Raw genomic sequence first — 21,194 nt, 5'->3', positions numbered from 1 at the left:
TGGGTGTCTCATGTGAGGCAGGTCAGAATGGTGTTCCAGGTCCTGCGTGCTAATTGTTTGTTTGTGAAGGGATCAAAGTGTCTCTTTGGTGTTCAGAAGGTTTCATTTTTGGGGTTCATTTTTTCCCCTTCTACTATCGAGATGGACCCTGTTAAGGTCCAGGCCATCTATGATTGGACTCAGCCGACATCTCTGAAGAGTCTGCAAAACTTCCTGGGCTTTACTAATTTTTATCGTCGCTTCATCTGTAATTTTTCTAGTATTGCTAAACCATTGACCGATTTGACCAAGAAGGGTGCTGATGTGGTCAATTGGTCTTCTGCTGCTGTGGAAGCTTTTCAAGAGTTAAAGCGTCGTTTTTCTTCTGCCCCTGTGTTGTGTCAACCAGATGTTTCGCTTCCGTTCCAGGTCGAGGTTGATGCTTCTGAAATTGGAGCGGGGGCTGTTTTGTCGCAGAGAAGTTCTGATTGCTCGGTGATGAAACCATGCGCCTTCTTTTCCAGGAAGTTTTCGCCTGCTGAGCGAAATTATGATGTTGGCAATCGAGAGTTGCTGGCCATGAAGTGGGCATTCGAGGAGTGGCGTCATTGGCTTGAAGGAGCTAAGCATCGCGTGGTGGTCTTGACTGATCACAAGAACTTGACTTATCTTGAGTCTGCCAAACGGTTGAATCCTAGACAGACTCGTTGGTCGCTGTTTTTCTCCCGTTTTGACATTGTGGTTTCGTACCTTCCGGGCTCTAAAAATGTGAAGGCGGATGCCCTGTCTAGGAGTTTTGTGCCCGACTCTCCGGGTTTGTCTGAGCCGGCGGGTATTCTCAAAGAGCGAGTAATTTTGTCTGCCATCTCCCCTGATTTGCGGCGGGTGCTGCAAAAATTTCAGGCTAAGAAACCTGATCGTTGCCCAGCGGAGAAACTGTTTGTCCCTGATAGGTGGACGAATAAAGTTATCTCTGAGGTTCATTGTTCGGTGTTGGCTGGTCATCCTGGAATCTTTGGTACCAGAGATTTAGTGGCTAGATCCTTTTGGTGGCCGTCTCTGTCGCGGGATGTGTGTTCTTTTGTGCAGTCCTGTGGGATTTGTGCTCGGGCTACGCCCTGCTGTTCTCGTGCCAGTGGGTTGCTTTTGCCCTTGCCGGTCCCGAAGAGGCCTTGGACACATATCTCTATGGATTTTATTTCGGATCTCCCCGTCTCTCAAAAAATGTCGGTCATTTGGGTGGTTTGTGATCACTTCTCTAAGATGATCCATTTGGTACCCTTGTCTAAATTACCTTCCTCCTCTGATTTGGTGCCATTGTTCTTCCAGCATGTGGTTCGTTTACATGGCATTCCAGAGAACATCGTTTCTGACAGAGGTTCCCAGTTTGTTTTGAGGATTTGGCGATCTTTTTGTGCTAGGATGGGCATTGATTTGTCTTTTTCCTCGGCTTTCCATCCTCAGACTAATGGCCAGACCGAATGAACCAATCAGACCTTGGAAACATATCTGAGATGCTTTGTTTCTGCTGATCAGGATGATTGGGTGTCCTTCTTGCTTTTGGCGGAGTTCGCCCTTAACAATCGGGCCAGCTCGGCTACCTTGGTTTCGCCGTTTTTCTGCAACTCTGGGTTCCATTCTCGTTTCTCTTCAGGGCAGGTTGAGTCTTCGGACTGTCCTGGTGTGGATACGGTGGTGGACAGGTTACAGCAGATTTGGACTCATGTAGTGGACAATTTGACCTTGTCCCAGGAGAAGGCTCAACGTTTCGCTAACCGCAGGTGCTGTGTGGGTCCCCGACTTCGTGTTGGGGATTTGGTTTGGTTGTCATCTCGACATATTCCTATGAAGGTTTCCTCTCCTAAGTTTAAGCCTCGTTTCATTGGTCCGTATAGGATTTCTGAGGTTCTTAATCCTGTGTCTTTTCGTTTGACCCTTCCAGATTCTTTTTCCATCCATAACGTATTCCATAGGTCATTGTTGCGGAGATACGTGGCACCTATGGTTCCATCTGTTGATCCTCCTGCCCCGGTTTTGGTGGAGGGGGAGTTGGAGTATATTGTGGAGAAGATTTTGGATTCTCGTGTTTCGAGACGGAAACTCCAGTATCTGGTTAAGTGGAAGGGTTATGTTAAGGAAGATAATTCCTGGGTCTTTGCCTCTGATGTCCATGCTGCCGATCTTGTTCGTGCCTTTCATATGGCTCATCCTGGTCGGCCTGGGGGCTCTGGTGAGGGTTCGGTGACCCCTCCTCAAGGGGGGGGTACTGTTGTGAATTCCGTGGCAGAGCTCCCTCCTGTGGTCACAAGTGGTACTTCGGCTGATTCTGTCTATGAGCTTCCGTTGGTGGATGTGAGTGGTACTGCGGCTTCTGAGTTTCCTTCCTCAGGTGATGTGGTGAAGTCGTTAGGTGCTGCTCTATTTAACTCCACCTAGTGCTTTGCTCCTGGCCTCCAGTCAATGTTCTAGTGTTGGTCTTGCTTCCTCCTGGATCGTTCCTGTGGCCTATCTGCTCTTCATAAGCTAAGTTTTGCTTGTGTTATTTTTGTTTGCTATTTTTTCTGTCCAGCTTGCTTAATTGGTTTTTCTTGCTTGCTGGAAGCTCTGGGACGCAGAGGGAGCACCTCCGTACCGTTAGTCGGTGCGGAGGGTCTTTTTGCCCCTCTGCGTGGTTGTTTGTAGGGTTTTGTGTTGACCGCAAAGTTATCTTTCCTATCTTCGGTCTGTTCAGTAAGTTGGGCCTCACTTTGCTAAATCTATTTCATCTCTGCGTTTGTATTTTCATCTCTACTCACAGTCATTATATGTGGGGGGCTGCCTTTTCCTTTGGGGTATTTCTCTGAGGCTAGGTAGGCTTATTTTTCTATCTTAGGCCTAGCTAGTTTCTCAGGCTGTGCCGAGTTGCATAGGGAGCGTTAGGCGCAATCCACGGCTGCCTCTAGTGTGGTTGGATAGGATTAGGGATTGCGGTCAGCAGAGTTCCCACGTCTCAGAGCTCGTCCTATGTCTTTTGGTTATTATCAGGTCACTTTGTGTGCTCTGAACTTCAAGGTCCATTGTGGTTCTGAATTACCTAATCATAACAATAACCACCCTTTGTTTCCTATCCCTGAGCCAGCTCTCAACCCACTTACACATATTTTCCCATATCCCCATTATTCTCATTTTATGTATCAACCTTTTGTGTGGCACCGTATCAAAAGCTTTTGAAAAGTCCATATACACTACATCCACTGGGTTCCCTTTGTCCAGTCCGGAAATTACCTCTTCATAGAAGTTGATCAAATTAGTCTGACATGAACGGTCCCTAGTAAACCCGTGCTGATACTGGATCATGAGGTTATTCCTCTTCAGATACTCCAGTGTAGCATCCCTTAGAATGCCCTCCAGGATTTTACCCACAGTAGAGGTTAAGCTTACTGGCCTATAATTTCCGAGTTCAGTTTTTGTCCCCTTTTTGAATATTGGCACCACATTTGCTATACGCCAGTCCTGTGGTACAGACCCTTCTACATATTGAAGTGACTCACATACCGTAACCAACCAACTTCAGAGCCCTCCAAAGCTTCTTCACACTCTACTTTTAATAGCAAAAAAAAATCCTCAAATATTGGTTATAACCCACCACCTCCTCTATTCCAGAACCGCTAGCTCTGGTAAAACATTTTTTGTAGGTGAAAAAGGGGGCTGTGGTTATTAACAAAGCGTAATAAGCAGCCAAATTTCTCTTGATGTGGAAACAGTTTTTAATAACGTTTTGCACTTCAGAGTAAAAAAGGATAATTGTAGAACCCTTAAAAACCTTAAATAAAGTGCCAGTGCTCATGTCCTACCCCTAAACCTCCTCCTTACGCCAATAAAGGAAAAAATACAGTTTCTGATGATTGGTGGGAGCCTCCCTCAGTCATCCATTTATCACTTATTAAGTAGCAAGATGATAAATGTACTTTGTACAAAACCCTGTAAAGCCCTTACTAAGATGTTGCAATTCAGTTATAGCTTTTGTGCCGCTATAACTCATCTTCAATGTTTAAATTAGGCTTATTAGTGACTGCAGACTTGCAGTTTAAGACCAGACAACCCCCTTAAGGTCCTTATACACAGTAGATTAAAGTCAACCTAACTCACCAATTTGTGTAGGATTTGTCAACCATTAAATGTGTATGAAGGCCTCCTGACTGTTTCCTGTCAAATTACGTTGTGGAAGTGAAGAATCTGGCAGTTGAAATTTCAATGAGCTATTGTTCAGTTTAGCGGGAAATTAAGCAGCTGCCAGAGGAGTCTGCTATTGGCTCTGTCATAGTGAATACAGGAGGGCTCAGCCGAGTCAAGCATTCCTGTGCGTGGGAGAGTCGGGAAAGATACCTGTTGGTTGAACTGTTATTTGTCCGACAACCATCAAATGTGTGTGGACAGCTTTAGACTTTATTTTTTCTGGTGTTCCCATTATTTTTTCCTCATGTGTCCTTCATTAGGACTAATGGTTTACCTAGTACCTTCCAAAACCTGTGCTTAATGTCTTGGGGCTACCCTAATTTAAAGGTTCCAACAAATACCTATACTGTTTAGCATCAGGATTTAGGGTTAAACAAAGGGTCAATACTATGTTCATGTCTGAAAGCTTGTTGACATTTACACTAATAATAACTTGAGTCAAACTCCTAAAAGCAAATCTCAAGGGTAGTCATCTTGCAAGTGTTTTAATAATTTATAGTTCTGTCGATCATCTTCAGCTAATGGACTGTGGTTCCAAGACAAGCATCCCATTAGAAATTACTTTGAAAGTTTCCTTTAAGCTCAACTTTCTCCATCTTGTTCCACATGCATATCTTTATAACTTAAAAAAAAAATCAATAAATATTGAAAAAAATAAAAAGACTAGCACTGGCTTCTTCATTGCATATGGGTTTTCAGACTTTGTTAAAATGCAGTTTTGAAATATTTTTCAGATTAAACAATATTCTTCTGAGTGCCAGATTTGGAATGATAAACTGAAGGACTGGGATGCATACAATGAAATGGCTCAAGACATTAAATTTTATGAAGATGTCTTCCCTATTCTACATGAATTAAAATCCAAGGTATTCTAACTCTCAACTGTGAAAGTCAAGTATAGAGTATTTTTTCTTGTTTGGGTTGGTCTTTACTTACCTAGTTTCCTCCCAATGATCTTTGCTGTGGCCATTGTGAGGTTGCAAGCATAGAAAATAACAAACACACCAATACTCACCCTCCCCCAGGACCAGCATTCCATCTCCGCTTCTTCTTCAGTCTTAATGTTTTTGCTATTTTTTATGTTTCAAACTCTTTAATAAAAAAAAAAATTTTTTTGGATAACCAATTTAAAATCAATATAAACTTTTATACTTTATTCTTACAGCATGTTTGACAAAGTTGCATTAAATGTATTTTACAAAAATGATGATCATATGATTACTTATGTATGGTCGGTAGCTAAAGTGCCCCTGTAAGCCATTCTCCCATGAAGTTATATGACCATGCTCCTGGTGTTTGCCCCTATTTGTGTGATGTCTTGTGCTATGTACACATGATTATCTACCCTCTCCTCTTCCCTGTGGTGTAAGAAATTATACATCTCTTGCCTCATTTTTCCACTGCTACCTGGCTTTTCCACCTGGAGAAATCATGTTTAACATGCTGGGCAGCAAATAGATAGTAACTACACAACTACCTAAGGCTAGGTTCACATTGCGTTAGGGCAATCCGTTTAGCGCATACGCTAGCGGATTGCGCTAACACAATGTCCCAAAAGGGATCACGTTTGGTGATCCCGCTAGCGCAGATACCCGATCTGCGCTAGCGAGGAACGGACCTCGGACACTGCAAGCAGTGTCCGCGGTCTGTCCGAAACTAACGGGACATCGCTAGAGATCGCTAGAGATCCGATAGCACATTGCAGTCAATGGGTGCGCTAACGGATCCGTTACATAGTGTTAATTGCCACAATTGCGCCATGTAACGGAGTCCGCTAGCGGACACCCATTAACGCAATGTGAACCTAGCCTTAGAGAAATGCAGACAGCTTTAAAAAGAGGCAATCCCTGGGAGATGGGACAAGAATCCTGCGTACTAACCTATGCAGCAGCCGTATAGTACTGATCCCAGGCCATGGCAGCATTAAAACAAAGGTACCGTAAAGCACTGGGCAATATAATAGAAATGAAACAATGATTATTTCTGAGCTATAGTAACATTATGTGGGTACTATTCAGACAGACACATATATTATAGGTACTTTTATAACGATGAAGGAAATTAAAGATAGCCATAGATGCACTTAAAGGGAAGCTATTATCAAAAAAAAACGACCCATTTTATAAATCTTTCTTTGTGTTAAATGTGTTTTTTTACATTTTTAGCACTGTTTTTTTTCACAATCTGTATTAAAATATAAAATGGAAATCTTTCACACTGGCCACTTGGGCTTTTTTAAACTGTAACTTGTTTCAGGAAATACGGTAACACATGGACATTAGTCACAATTAACAGACTCCGACCCTATTATTTCTTTCGAAGCATCCTAATGAGTCTGTGATTGTGTTTCCGGCTGTGACATCCCCTGTTGTGAATGGTGGATTCCCTGTTATGACCTGGGTATAGAGGTGTTACCTGTCTTTGTAATCCTGCTTTTGATGATAAGGAGTCTTGCTGGAAACTTTCTGGAAGGACAGAAAGCATGGATCAATAAATAGCTCTAGTGACTAATGTGAAAATTGCAAAATGACTAATTTTAGTTTTTTTTTAAACAGTTCATGACCTTGCCATTCCCCTCCTCCTCCTGATCAAGCAGAGTTTAATTGTACATGCACTTTTAGCAGCTCTAAAAAATATTCTCCTTTGGATAGTCAAATAAGTTTTAAAATTACTTTTATTATTATTATTATTATTATTATTATTATTATTATTATTATTATTATATATTTTTTTTTACCACAATGACTAGTAGGCAGCAGTGAAGAGGTAGGGATTTCAATAAGAAAGTAATGCTGAGCTTATTTTGTGTAGGATGTATATTTTAAAGCATTAGCAGTCTTGGTTCCAGTTTTGATAACTGACAATCCCTTCAGGACTTATAGCGTATATTTACGTCATATATCCAATCCCTGACTTTCATACAGGCTCCAGTGCTGAGCCTGCATCTTTTACCGCACATGACAGCTTATTTAATTAACTGTCATGCCTTTAACACCCTCGGCTGTTAACCAGTCAATCTCACAGCGGGATTTAGCACTCGCCAGCCAGAGGTGTGTCCCAAATCCCACCCATCTGCATCCCTGTTATGGGATCCGCGTCCCTGTCACCTGATTCAGAAATGTGCAGTCTATAAAAATATAAGGTAAATTAATCAGATTGGTAAATGGTGTAACAAGAAAAAAATCGGAACTCCGGAATTACAGTTTTTTGACCACTGCAACATTGCAATAAGAGGCGATCAAGACATTGTATCTACTTCAAAATTATATCAATAAAAACATCAGCTTGGGGCACAAAAAAAGCTTGAACCCTGCCGCAGATCCTGAAGAATGAAAACGCTACAGGTCCCGGAAATTATCGACAAACTCAAAAACTTCTTTTCATACAAATTTCTGATTTTTTTTTCACCACTTAAATAAAAATTAAACTTTACATGTTTGGATTCTGCGTACTCGTACTGATCTGGGGAATCATATTGCCAGGTTAAGTTACCACATACAGTGGGGCAAAAAAGTATTTAGTCAGTCAGCAATAGTGCAAGTTCCACCACTTAAAAAGATGAGAGGCGTCTGTAATTTACATCATAGGTAGACCTCAACTATGGGAGACAAACTGAGAAAAAAAAATCCAGAAAATCACTGTCTGTTTTTTTTAACATTTTATTTGCATATTATGGTGGAAAATAAGTATTTGGTCAGAAACAAACAATCAAGATTTCTGGCTCTCACAGACCTGTAACTTCTTCTTTAAGAGTCTCCTCTTTCCTCCACTCATTACCTGTAGTAATGGCACCTGTTTAAACTTGTTATCAGTATAAAAAGACACCTGTGCACACCCTCAAACAGTCTGACTCCAAACTCCACTATGGTGAAGACCAAAGAGCTGTCAAAGAACACCAGAAACAAAATTATAGCCCTGCACCAGGCTGGGAAGACTGAATCTGCAATAGCCAACCAGCTTGGAGTGAAGAAATCAACAGTGGGAGCAATAATTAGAAAATGGAAGACATACAAGACCACTGATAATCTCCCTCGATCTGGGGCTCCACGCAAAATCCCACCCCGTGGGGTCAGAATGATCACAAGAACGGTGAGCAAAAATCCCAGAACCACGCGGGGGGACCTAGTGAATGAACTGCAGAGAGCTGGGACCAATGTAACAAGGCCTACCATAAGTAACACACTATGCCACCATGGACTCAGATCCTGCAGTGCCAGACGTGTCCCACTGCTTAAGCCAGTACATGTCCGGGCTTGTCTGAAGTTTGCTAGAGAGCATTTGGATGATCCAGAGGAGTTTTGGGAAAATGTCCTATGGTCTGATGAAACCAAACTGGAACTGTTTGGTAGAAACACAACTTGTCGTGTTTGGAGGAAAAAGAATACTGAGTTGCATCCATCAAACACCATACCTACTGTAAAGCATAGTGGTGGAAACATCATGCTTTGGGGCTGTTTCTCTGCAAAGGGGCCAGGACGACTGATCCGGGTACATGAAAAAATGAATGGGGCCATGTATCGTGAGATTTTGAGTGCAAACCTCCTTCCATCAGCAAGGGCATTGAAGATGAAACGTGGCTGGGTCTTTCAACATGACAATGATCCAAAGAACACCGCCAGGGCAACGAAGGAGTGGCTTCGTAAGAAGCATTTCAAGGTCCTGGAGTGGCCTAGTTAGTCTCCAGATCTCAACCCTATAGAAAACCTTTGGAGGGAGTTGAAAGTCCGTGTTGCCAAGCGAAAAGCCAAAAACATCACTGCTCTAGAGGAGATCTGCATGGAGGAATGGGCCAACATACCAACAACAGTGTGTGGCAACCTTGTGAAGACTTACAGAAAACGTTTGACCTCTGTCATTGCCAACAAAGGATATATTACAAAGTATTGAGATGAAATTTTGTTTCTGACCAAATACTTATTTTCCACCATAATATGCAAATAAAATGTTAAAAAAACAGACAATGTGATTTTCTGGATTTTTTTTTCTCAGTTTGTCTCCCATAGTTGAGGTCTACCTATGATGTAAATTACAGGCGCCTCTCATCTTTTTAAGTGGTGGAACTTGCACTATTGCTGACTGACTAAATACTTTTTTGCCCCACTGTAGTTACCACATTTTATTTTATGATAAATAAAAATAAAAATGTGTAATTGCATGTTTTTTGCAATTTCACCGTACTTGGAATTTTTTCCACATTTTCTAGGACACTATATGGTAAAATCAATGGTGTCATTCAAATGTAGAACTCATTCCACAAAAAAACAAGTCCTCATATGGCTATATTGATGGAAAAATAAAAAAAAGTTATGGCTCTTTGAAGAAAGGGTGGAATAAACGAAAATGAAAAACGGAAAATGGCCATGGTGTGAATGTGTTAAACAAGATGCAAAAGATTTAAAGTGAACACTAAGTAGGCCATGACTTTTTCATTAATGTTTTCCTGTCAAGTTTTAGAATACTCATATGGATGACGGGAATGGTAAATTCAACACATTATATGCATATTTAATGTTATTTTTATTTGGCTGTACTTGACATGAAAATGTATCTTTTTAGGAAATTCGGAATCGTCACTGGCTTCAAGTCATGTCTGTAACAGGAAGCTCATTCCCACTTGAAGCTAATGTCTTTAAAGTATTCCACCTTCTGGATATTGGGCTATTAAAGTATGTGGAACAGTAAATTACTTATTTAGATAAACCAGATATGCTCTTCTTTATATATATATATATATAGTTACAGTATTTCTACTTTTAAGCATCATAAACTGAAAGTAGGCCTCTTGTATAACTTTAATACTTATTTAGAGTTCTTCTGATTAATTTCAAGTAAGATTTCATGAAATTCAGAGATCCTAGTGGATTTGAACAATTTGTGTTTTGATTTGACAAATGAAATGCCTCACACCTCTGTACACAATGCATAGAATTCCCATAATTCCTTGTAGCTGTCACATCACATGGCATAGAGCATCCAAACTGTAGAGTCCGAGACACTATAAAAACTGACCTATGCAAAGTAGCAGCCACTTTAGAGATTTTAGAGCCATGTTATAATTAAAAAAACTTGGCACTCAAAGAGGTAGTGTTGAAAGAAAAAGTTCCATTTTATTTTGCATACATGAGTTGAACGTTTTCAGTCTATATCCAGACCTTCATCAGAAACTGTATGCATTTGTGAAAGGAATTAACAAAAAACATATATTGCAAAGCAAGGGAAAATAATCAAGCATATAACATGTAGTCCCTTAAAAATCAAATACTTTAATATAATAATATTTAAAAATACCTTATCCCAGTGCAAAACATAATAATACAATAGGTCTATTACAATAACCTAACAATTTCCCTATACTTAACTGCTATCCCTTCCTAGCAGTGGAGGTTGGCACCCTGATAGACACGATTATTTGGCGCCCCCACTCCGCGACAGCTTTCCCCGACTAGCCCTATTAAATCCTGCTTCACTATAGGTGCTCTAGAGAGTGCATCAGCTTTAACGTTCCTATCAGCTGGATGGAAATGAAGAACAAAGTTAAATCGGGCAAAAAACAAGGCCCAGCTGGCCTGACGAGGATTCAGTCTTTGTGCAGATTGGAGATAAGCAAGGTTCTTATTTTCAGTGAAGATGACAAACTGATAGGCCGCTCCCTCGAGGAGATGTCGCCACTCCTGCAGGGCTAACCTGATTGCCAATAATTCTCAATCTCCCACGGAATAGTTCCCTTCTGTGGTAGAAAAGACCTTCGAGAAGAAACCACAGGTGACCATCTGACCGGAGGATGACTTCTGGGTGAGAACCGCACCAGCACCTATGGATGAAGCGTCTACCTCCAGCAAGAAATGTTTCTCTGAATCCAGTCGATGAAGAACGGGTGCAGAGGAGAAGGCCTGTTTAAGAGAAACAAAAGCCTTCTCTGCCTCAGGAGTCCAATCCTTGGCATTAGCACCTTTCCAGGTCAAGGCTGAGATGGGTGCCACACGGGTGGAAAAGTGTGGAATAAATAAACGGTAATAGTTGGCGAACCCCAGGAACCGTTGTATAGCTTTCAGACCGGATTGGGCTAGGCCACTTATGGATGGCAGATATCTTCTCCGGATCCATCTTTAATCCTGTGGACGAGACAATATAACCAAGGAAAGGCAGAGAGGATTGTTCAAAGACATTTTTCAAATTTAGCATAAAGTCTGTTCTCCCTGAGTCTTTGTAAGACCAGACGTACTTGTCTCCGGTGGGAGGCTAAATCTGCAGAGAAGATCAGAATATCGTCCAGGTAAACAACAACACATGAATAGAGCAGATTTCTGAAAATATAATTTACGAATTCCTGAAAAACTGCAGGTGCATTACTTAAACCGAACGGCATAACCAGGTCTTCGCTGTGTCCGTCCCGGTGTAAAAGCGGTTTTCCACTCATCTCCTTTACGAATACGTATAAGTTGTAGGCCCCTCCGAGATCCAGTTTGGTGAAGATTTTAGAACCCCTAAGACGATCAAACAACTCTGAGATAAGCGGCAACGGATGCCTGTTTTTTACCGTAATCTGGACAGCCCCCTGTAATCGATACAGGGCAGAAGAAATCCATCTTTTTTCTTCATGAAGAAGGATCCTGCTCCAGCTGGTGAGGAAGACTTCCGGATAAATCCTCTGGTCAGCTTCTCCTGAATGTAGTGTGACATGGACTGTGTCTCTGTTTGAGAAAGAGGATAGATTCGCCCCCGAGGAGGAAACATTGCGGGGAGCAGATCAATCAGGCAATCATACGACCTGTGTGGAGGTAATTTATCTGCCTCCTTTTTCCCAAAGACGTCAGCAAAGGCCCAGTAAGAGGAGGGTAGACCCGGCAGGGCAGTGGGCTGAACTGGAGGAAGAACAGATTGAATTGGAATGATACATCTATCCAAGCAGGAGTCTCTTCAGCACAGAACCTCTCCCGTCTTCCAATTTAATACTGGTTCATGCATCCAAAGCCAGGGTAGACCTAAAGCAAGGGGTGAGAGGAACCAGGCAGGACATAAAAGCGAATTATTTCTGAAAGCGTTAAATCTACCCGGAGTTCCACTGGCTCAGTCTGGAACCAAATGGACTTGGACAGGAGTTTGCCATCCACGGATGTAGCCTGCGAAGGCGTTGGACTGGTATCTGATAACGATCCACGACCGCCTGCTGAATGAGATTCCTGGCAGCTCCAGAATCCAGGTGATAGAGTTCAGAAAATTTTACCATGCCAAAGACCACGGAAACTGTCATTTGCAGTGGTGGAGAGAGATGATCCTTACCAAGGGCTGCCTCTCCTACAGACCCAAGGCACTGTAGCTTCCCGACTTCTTTGGAATTGCCTAAACAGCTCTCCTCCTGGCGATGCACCTTCTGGCGGTGATTACTGCCAGGGAAATTAGGTCATCCAGTGTTGTAGGCATGTCCCGTCCCACCAGCTCATCCTTAATCCTTCCTGAGAGACCTACCCAGGAGATAGTCACCAAGGCCTCATTGCTCCAGGATAATTCAGATGAGAGCGTACGGAACCACACTGCATACTGAGCCACAGTAAAAGCCTCCTGGCATAGTCGAAGAGCCGAAGCTGTCGATGTAGCATGACCAGGTTCGTCAAAGGTCCTGCGGAATGCATACCTCTAGAAAAGACTGAAGATTAGTAACCAGAGGATCCATTCTCATCCACAGCGGATTCAGCCAGGCGAGAGCCTCTCCGTCAAGGTGAGACATGATGAAGCCCACCTTGGCCCGATCAGAAGCAAACATATGCCACAGGAGTTCAAAGTGCAGCATGCACTAGTTAATGAACCCCCGACACTGAATGGGGTCACCACGGAAGCGGGTGGGAGCAGCAAAGTGAGGACCTCTACTTGCTGAGCAGCTAGATATCTGTATGCCAGTGGCAGAGTTGGGGTGCAGGTGAAGAGGCCAGGGTTTCCATGCGAGTACACCAGTTGTGCAGAAAAATCGTGAGCTTGTCCTGTTGACTCCTCAGATTGGTAACCTCCTGACACAGCTCCACGGCCAGTGGTGACTGGGATTCAGCGGGTTCCATGGCCAGAGCAATCTGTTACGAATGGAAATGGAGGCACAGGTGGTAAAGTTCACATTCGTTTTCATTGTAATTGAACGTGGAACCTCTGGACCATGGTTTGGGGGGATCTGAAGGGGGCGTGACTACGTGAGCCCCAGGCACGTGTAGTAAGACCCCTCGAACAGGGTCGGAATGGGATACCTTGGGGACATGGGTGCTACCTCCAGTTAGACCCCGGACTCGTGGTAGCTGACCCAGTGGGACAGATAGACTGACATGGTTAGCGGGTGATGTAGAGCTAAACGGTGGATATCGGGGGTACGGGTAAAAGCTGGTTCCCGCGGTACTGACGTTGTCCTGAGGTTCAGGTGACTGAATGGTGGGACGAGACGGAACTGGAGTAAGCAGGTTTGAGATCATCCAGAAAAGCCAGGTAATGGGTGTGGAGACAAACAGTGTAAGTGAAGCACTGACAGAGACTTCAGAACAGAAGCACATGCTAGCAGGAACCGGAAGTTAGCAACTGAGGATGCTTGTTGCTCCGGCACCCTCCCTATGGTGGAGGGACTAGAAATAGCAATCATTCACACGCCGTTAATCAGAAGCACTTTTTGGAAAATGTGCGCTGTCTCTTTAAGAGACCGGGAGCGAGCGCGCGTGTGACCTAAGCACACAGCACGAGGACCTGCTGGCTGCATGCCAGGAAGCAGAGGAGGGAGGAGAAGCAGAGGTCCCGTTTGGACAGCGTGGAGCCGGCACAGAGCGGGAGTCCCGACGGGGACCCCGCGAAGGTACAGGAACCAGACCGGGTGTGACAGAGTCACTCCTTTGTTGCCCTTACTGTGTTTTTCAGGTTATTGTCATGCTAGAAAACCCAGCCATGACCCATCTTCAATGCTCCTACTGATGGAAAGAGGTTGTTGGCCAAAATCTTGCAATACATGACATCATCCATCCTCCCTTCAATACGGTGCCGTTGTCCCGTCCCCTTTGCAGAAAAGCCCCCCAATGAATGATGCTACACACGTTGGGACGGTATTCTTGGTGTTGTACTCATCCTTCTTCTTCCTCCAAAAACAGCGAGTGGAGTTGATATCAAAAAGTTCTATATTTGTTTCTTCTGACCATATGACCTTCTCCCATGTCTCCTCTGGAACAACAGCAAACTTCAAACAGGTCTGGACATGTGCTGGCGTGAGTATGGGGACCTTGCTTGCCCTGCATGATGGCGTACTGTGTTACCAACAGTAATGTTTCAGGTCATTGACCAGGTCCTCCCATGTAGTTCAGGGCTGATTCCAGACCTTTCTCAGAATTTTCCTTCCTCCACGAGGCGAGATCTTGCATGGAGACCCAGACCGAGAAAAATTGAGTCATCTTGTGTTTCTTCCATTTTCTAATAATTGTGCCAAAAGTTGTCTTCTCACCAAGCCACTTTCCTATTGTCCTGTAGTCGATCCCAGCTGTGTATAGGTGTACAGTTTTGTTTTTGGTGTCCTTAGACAACTCTTTGGTCTTGGCCATGGTTGAGAGGTTGGATTGTGATTGATTGAGTGTGTGGACAAGAGTCTTTTATGCAGGTAACAAGTTCAAACAGGTTCAATTAATACAGGTAATGAGTGCAGAGTAGGAGGACTTCTTAAATAAAAACAGGTCTGTGAGTGTCAGAATTCTTGCTGGTTGGTAGGTGATAAAATACTTACAGGAGGTTCTCACAAAATTAGGCTGGTTTCACATTTGCGTTTTTGCGCAAAAATGCAAAAAAACGCATGCATTTTTTCCTCTATACTTAACATTAAAAACGCATGCGTTTTTTTGCATGCGTTTTGACGAGTTTTGACAATGCATGCGTTTTTTTCTCTGCATGCGTTGTGTTGCAGAAATGCAACGTAGTGTTAGGTCTCGAATTCCCGCTTCTGCACAGGGGGAATCTCGAGCCATCTCCGCTGCGGTCTCCCATTCTTGTTCAGCCGCAGCGGAGTCTGCTCAGCAGGGACGTCGGTCCCAGCGTCTTGCTCAGTCTCACGCTGTACAGAGAGTTACTGCTGCTTCTTCAGCTTCTGCCATTGGAGTCAGTGCTGGTCAGCAGCGAGCGGACTTCTCTGGGACTAAGTCCTTGTCTGCACACACTGAGCATGCCCAGGGCAAGATCTCCCGTTGGAGATCGAGGGTCATGTGCTCAGGCTCTGCAGCACATTCCATTGGTCCTCTTGGCAGGTCTTGGAAGGGCAAAGTTTCTGTGGCCACTTCCTGTGCTGCAACTATATAAACTGCGCATGACCGCACGGCCATGCGCTAGTGTACAATTGTTAATGTGTGTATGTTGTGAGTGCACGTCGTCCTTGGATACCCCTACCCTATTGAATGTCTGTTCGCGGAAGGTGTATGGTTGCTATCTAGCGCCCGACTTAGCCTACAGCACGAATCACACATTACAGCGTCCAGTTGCTGTGACCGCCAGTACGGCGCCATGCACTTCCTCTGTGCTTTCCTTACCCAAGCCTGGGTGGTTAGTGGCGTTCGTCAGTGCGGCACCGCATGCACTCTTGTGCCTTAAAATCGTTATTTAGTTTCCTTACACACCCAGTTGCGGTGTTATGCCAGCAAGGGTCTAATCGGACTTCAATCCTTCAAGTAGTTCGCTGACTACTTGCTCGCGCTCTATGTGCGGTACCGCGGTCCTGTGACGCAACAGGATCGCTTCCTTCACGTTGGGTGAAGTTTAACCCACGTGTGTATACTTATGAGTACCGCCATATAGTCCGTCGTTACTTGGCAGCAGGTTCCATCTCTGCACGGTGGACCCTGGGCTGCGAACGCACCATACTCTATCTGTCTTAATATTTGGTGCGTTCCGCTAGCGCTAACATTACACTAGTGCCAGGGTCTGGCTAGTAATGACGGACAAACAGCAATCCTTGCGGTATATCCAGCAGCTGGAGGGTAGGTTGGCGGCTCTTGAGAGCGCAACCTCAGCTGTGGATGTTACCGCGGTTGCTTTACAGGCTGCTAGCGTGGCTGCAGCAACCCTGTCCATTGCCACCCCTGCTCCGACATTTTCTCGCCTCCCGCTGCCAGAAAATTTTTCTGGTGATAGCAAGTTTTGTAGGGGATTTGTGAGTCAGTGCTCTATTCACCTCGAGCTCCTGGCTGCACGTTTTCCCACAGAGCGGGCTAAGGTGGGATTTATAGTGTCTCTCTTGTCGAACAGGGCGTTGGAATGGGCTACGCCGCTGTGGGAGCGTGGCGATCATGTGGTGCAGAGTGCTCCGCTGTTTCTGAGCACTCTGAAACAGGTCTTTTTAGGACCTCAAGTCACCCATGATACGGCGCTCCAACTGCTGGCATTAACTCAGGGTGAGTCCTTGGTCAGTCAATTCGACGTCCAATTCCGCACTTTAGCTTCTGGGCTGGATTGGTCGGATAAAGCTCTTATCCCCATATTTTGGAGGGGCCTGGCTGACCACGTTAAGGACGCTCTGGCCACTAGGGAGATTCCTGCCACACTGGAGGAGTTAATAACTGTCTCCACTCGAATTGACCTCCGTTTTAACGAGCGGAGGTTAGAGCGAGCCCAGTGTAGGCAGAGGTTTCGGCTGGCTCCTACCTTCGCCAAACCTCTGGAATCTCCGGTCCTGGTTCCTGAGTCACATGAAGCCAGGGAAGTGTCACAAGCGGGATCTAAGTCCCGGACCGCTTGTGCACTCAAGGTCTGTCATGTTTGCCAGCAGTCAGGACATCTAGCCACCAGATGTTCTCAGCGATCGAGGAAACGTCAGCGTTTAGTGGTAGTAGGTGGAGGTACACTAAACACGGTGATGTTTGCCTCTAAATTGTCCTTTAAGGGGACAATTACTATAGGCTCATTCTCCCACTCGGTAGAGCTCTGCGTGGATTCTGGGGCGGAGGGCAATTTTATGTCTTCTGCCTTTGCCCAACGTCACGCAATACCCCTGGTTATGCTAGCTCAACCAGTAATGGTACGAGTGGTGAATGGGTCGGCACTGCCCTCACAGATAACACACCAGACCATCCCTTTTACTCTGTCCATGTCGCCATCTCATCAGGAGATTATATCTCTGCTCGTCATTCCTGAGGGAATTGATGAGGTCCTGTTGGGAATACCTTGGCTACGGTACCACTCTCCTCATATCGAGTGGTCCTCTGGCAGAATCCTGGGATGGGGCGAATCTTGTGGGGGTAGGTGTCAGAGGGAGTGCGTTCAGGTTGCTACTACAGAGGTACCCGCAGATCTTTCCTCTCTCCCCAAGCAGTATTGGTCTTATGCAGACGTGTTCTCCAAAAAGGCGGCGGAGATCCTAACGCCCCATCGCCCCTATGACTGTCCTATTGATCTCTTGCCTGGTGCTGAGCCTCCCCGGGGTCGAGTCTATCCGCTATCTCTCCCGGAGACGGAGGCAATGTCACAGTACATCCAGGAAAATCTGGCAAGAGGATTCATTAGGAAGTCAGTGTCACCTGCTGGGGCAGGGTTCTTCTTCGTGCAGAAGAAGAATGGAGAATTGCATCCATGCATAGACTACAGGGGTCTTAACGCCATCACCGTTAAGAACAAGTATCCTTTGCCCTTGATATCTGAGCTCTTCGATAGGCTTCGGGGAGCAAGGGTATTTACTAAGTTAGATCTGCGGGGTGCTTACAACCTGATTCGCATCCGTGAGGGGGACGAATGGAAGACGGCTTTTAACACCAGGGATGGGCACTATGAATATCTGGTGATGCCCTTCGGGCTCTGTAATGCCCCAGCCGTTTTCCAAGACTTTGTGAACGATATCTTCCGGGATATGCTTTCCACCTCGGTCGTAGTCTATCTGGATGATATTCTCATCTACTCTCCAGATATTGACTCCCACCGGAGAGATGTTTGCAAAGTCTTCGACCTCCTACGAGCAAACTCCCTCTATGCCAAGTTGGAGAAGTGTATGTTTGAGCAGGAGTCCTTACCTTTCCTAGGCTACATCATCTCTGCCCAGGGATTGGCTATGGATCCTGCCAAACTACAGGCTGTGATGGACTGGCAGGAACCCCATTCTCTTAAAGCGGTGCAGCGCTTTATGGGGTTCATTAATTATTATCGCCAGTTCATTCCGCACTTCTCAACTTTGGTAGCTCCCTTGGTTGCCCTCACCAAGAAGGGAGCGAATCCCAAATTGTGGTCTGAGGAGGTCTCCAAGGCCTTTGACTCTATAAAGTCACACTTCGCTAGCGCTCCCATCCTACATCGCCCCGATGTTGATAAGCCATTTATCATGGAGGTGGATGCCTCTTCTGTTGGTGCTGGAGCAGTCCTCTTCCAAAAGGATGCTCAAGGTCGGAAGCATCCCTGCTTCTTTTTCTCCAAGACCTTCGCACCAGCAGAGAGGAATTATTCCATCGGGGACAGGGAGTTGCTAGCCATGAAGTTGGCTTTCTCGGAGTGGAGACATCTCTTGGAGGGAGCACGTTTTCCCTTCCAAGTCTTCACAGACCATAAAAATTTGGTGTACCTACAGACAGCCCAGCGGTTGAATTCTCGCCAGGCCAGATGGTCCTTATTCTTCTCCCGGTTTCATTTCACCCTCCATTTTCTTTCTGGGGAGAAGAACATTCGGGCCGACGCTCTCTCTCGCTCCGTTGTGTCATCTGCGGAGGAGGAGGAGGAGCCTCGGCTTATTGTCCCCACCGAGAGCTTGAGAACTGTGGCCCCGGTTTCGCTAGAGTCTGTGCCCCCGGGCAAGACTTTTGTTCCATCCAGTTTGCGACCGGAGGTTCTCTCTTGGGCACACTCGTCCAGGGTGGGTGGACATTTTGGTACCAAAAGGACATCTGAGTTACTGGCGAGGACATACTGGTGGCCGCATATGGCTCATGATGTCGCAGAGTATGTTCGGGCGTGTGTCTCTTGCGCCAAGAACAAGACTCCTCGGCAACGGCCAGCTGGTTTGCTTTATCCTCTGCCGGTGGCGGACAGGCCCTGGGAGATGGTCGGGATGGACTTTGTGGTGGGCTTACCCAAGTCTCGTAATTGCACCATTATCTGGGTGATCACCGACCATTTTTCCAAAATGGTGCACTTGGTGCCTCTTCCACGGCTACCTTCTGCACGGGCGTTGGCTGTCTTGTTCGTTAAGCATATCTTTCGCCTACACGGTATGCCAGACAAAATTGTTAGTGACCGGGGTCCCCAGTTTGCGTCTCGATTCTGGAGAGAGCTTTGTCGTCTACTCAGTATTGAGTTGAATCTCTCTTCGGCATATCATCCCGAGACGAATGGGTTGGTAGAGAGGGCCAACCAGACCTTGGTCACATATTTACGACATTTTGTTTCTGCCAGGCAGGATGACTGGGCATCCTTGCTACCGTGGGCAGAGTTTGCACTTAACAATGCCGTAGCCGACTCTACCTGTCAGACTCCATTCCTCCTAAATTACGGCCAGCATCCGCGTGTTCCTGTGCCCATGCCTGTGTCTTCTGCTGACTCCAGGGTGGCAGACTGGGCTGTGGAGGCACGGGACATTTGGGACCGCACGCAGGATGCCATTCGGGCGTCCAAGGAGAGAATGAGGTCCTCCGCCGATGTTCATCGGCGTCCCGCTCCGACCTTTGCTCCTGGCGACTGTGTGTGGCTCTCCGCCCGTAACATCAGGCTGCGAGTTGAGTCCACTAAGTTTGCTCCTCGCTACTTGGGTCCCTTCAAGGTTCTCGAACAGGTTAATCCTGTGGTCTACCGTTTGGCTCTTCCTCCACGCTTGGGTATCACCGACACCTTTCATGTGTCCCTCTTGAAACCCGTATACATGTCCCGGTTTTCCGAGTCATCTGCCGGGACATCGGGTTTGTCTACGGACGATTACGAGGTGAACGCTATTTTGGGGTGCAAGGTGGTACGCGGCAAAAAGTTCTATCTGGTGGATTGGAAGGGTTATGGCCCAGAGGACAGGTCATGGGAGCCTGCTGAAAACATTCGGGCCCCACAGCTCATTGCTGCCTTCGAGCGTAGCGAGGCCCAAGGAGGGGGGGGCCTTAGGAGGGGGGGTAATGTTAGGTCTCGAGTTCCCGCTTCTGCACAGGGGGAATCTCGAGCCATCTCCGCTGTGGTCTCCCATTCTTGTCCAGCCGCAGTGGAGTCTGCTCAGCAGGGACGTCGGTCCCAGCGTCTTGCTCAGTCTCACGCTGTACAGAGAGTTACTGCTGCTTCTTCAGCTTCTGCCATTGGAGTCAGTGCTGGTCAGCAGCGAGCGGACTTCTCTGGGACTAAGTCCTTGTCTGCACACACTGAGCATGCCCAGGGCAAGATCTCCCGTTGGAGATCGAGGGTCATGTGCTCAGGCTCTGCAGCACATTCCATTGGTCCTCTTGGCAGGTCTTGGAAGGGCAAAGTTTCTGTGGCCACTTCCTGTGCTGCAACTATATAAACTGCGCATGACCGCACGGCCATGCGCTAGTGTACAATTGTTAATGTGTGTATGTTGTGAGTGCAAGTCGTCCTTGGATACCCCTACCCTATTGAATGTCTGTTCGCGGAAGGTGTATGGTTGCTATCTAGCGCCCGACTTAGCCTACAGCACGAATCACACATTACAGCGTCCAGTTGCTGTGACCACCAGTACGGCGCCGTGCACTTCCTCTGTGCTTTCCTTACCCAAGCCTGGGTGGTTAGTGGCGTTCGTCAGTGCGGCACCGCATGCACTCTTGTGCCTTAAAATCGTTATTTAGTTTCCTTACACACCCAGTTGCGGTGTTATGCCAGCAAGGGTCTAATCGGACTTCAATCCTAGTTGGGGTTGAGTTCGCTGACTACTTGCTCGCGCTCTATGTGCGGTACTGCGGTCCTGTGACGCAACAGGATCGCTTCCTTCACGTTGGGTGAAGTTTAACCCACGTGTGTATACTTATGAGTACCGCCATATAGTCCGTCGTTACTTGGCAGCAGGTTCCATCTCTGCACGGTGGACCCCGGGCTGCGAACGC

The 21,194-nt window shown here is 46.1% G+C and overlaps 1 protein-coding gene across 1 annotated transcript in view; it reads left to right on the top strand.

The window, feature by feature from the left end:
* Positions 1–21,194, top strand: part of LOC138637623 (dynein axonemal heavy chain 5-like) — a 569,265-nt gene that overhangs the window by 188,050 nt on the left and 360,021 nt on the right. Inside the window, exons 33-34 of the mRNA XM_069726456.1 lie at positions 4,929–5,060; positions 9,751–9,860. Coding sequence (XP_069582557.1) covers positions 4,929–5,060; positions 9,751–9,860 — 242 coding nt within the window. The remainder of the gene's footprint in view (positions 1–4,928; positions 5,061–9,750; positions 9,861–21,194) is intronic.

Source organism: Ranitomeya imitator, chromosome 5, assembly GCF_032444005.1.
Source record: "Ranitomeya imitator isolate aRanImi1 chromosome 5, aRanImi1.pri, whole genome shotgun sequence".
In the NCBI taxonomy this organism is placed as follows: domain Eukaryota; kingdom Metazoa; phylum Chordata; class Amphibia; order Anura; family Dendrobatidae; genus Ranitomeya; species Ranitomeya imitator.
This window is presented reverse-complemented; position numbering and strand designations above follow the sequence as displayed.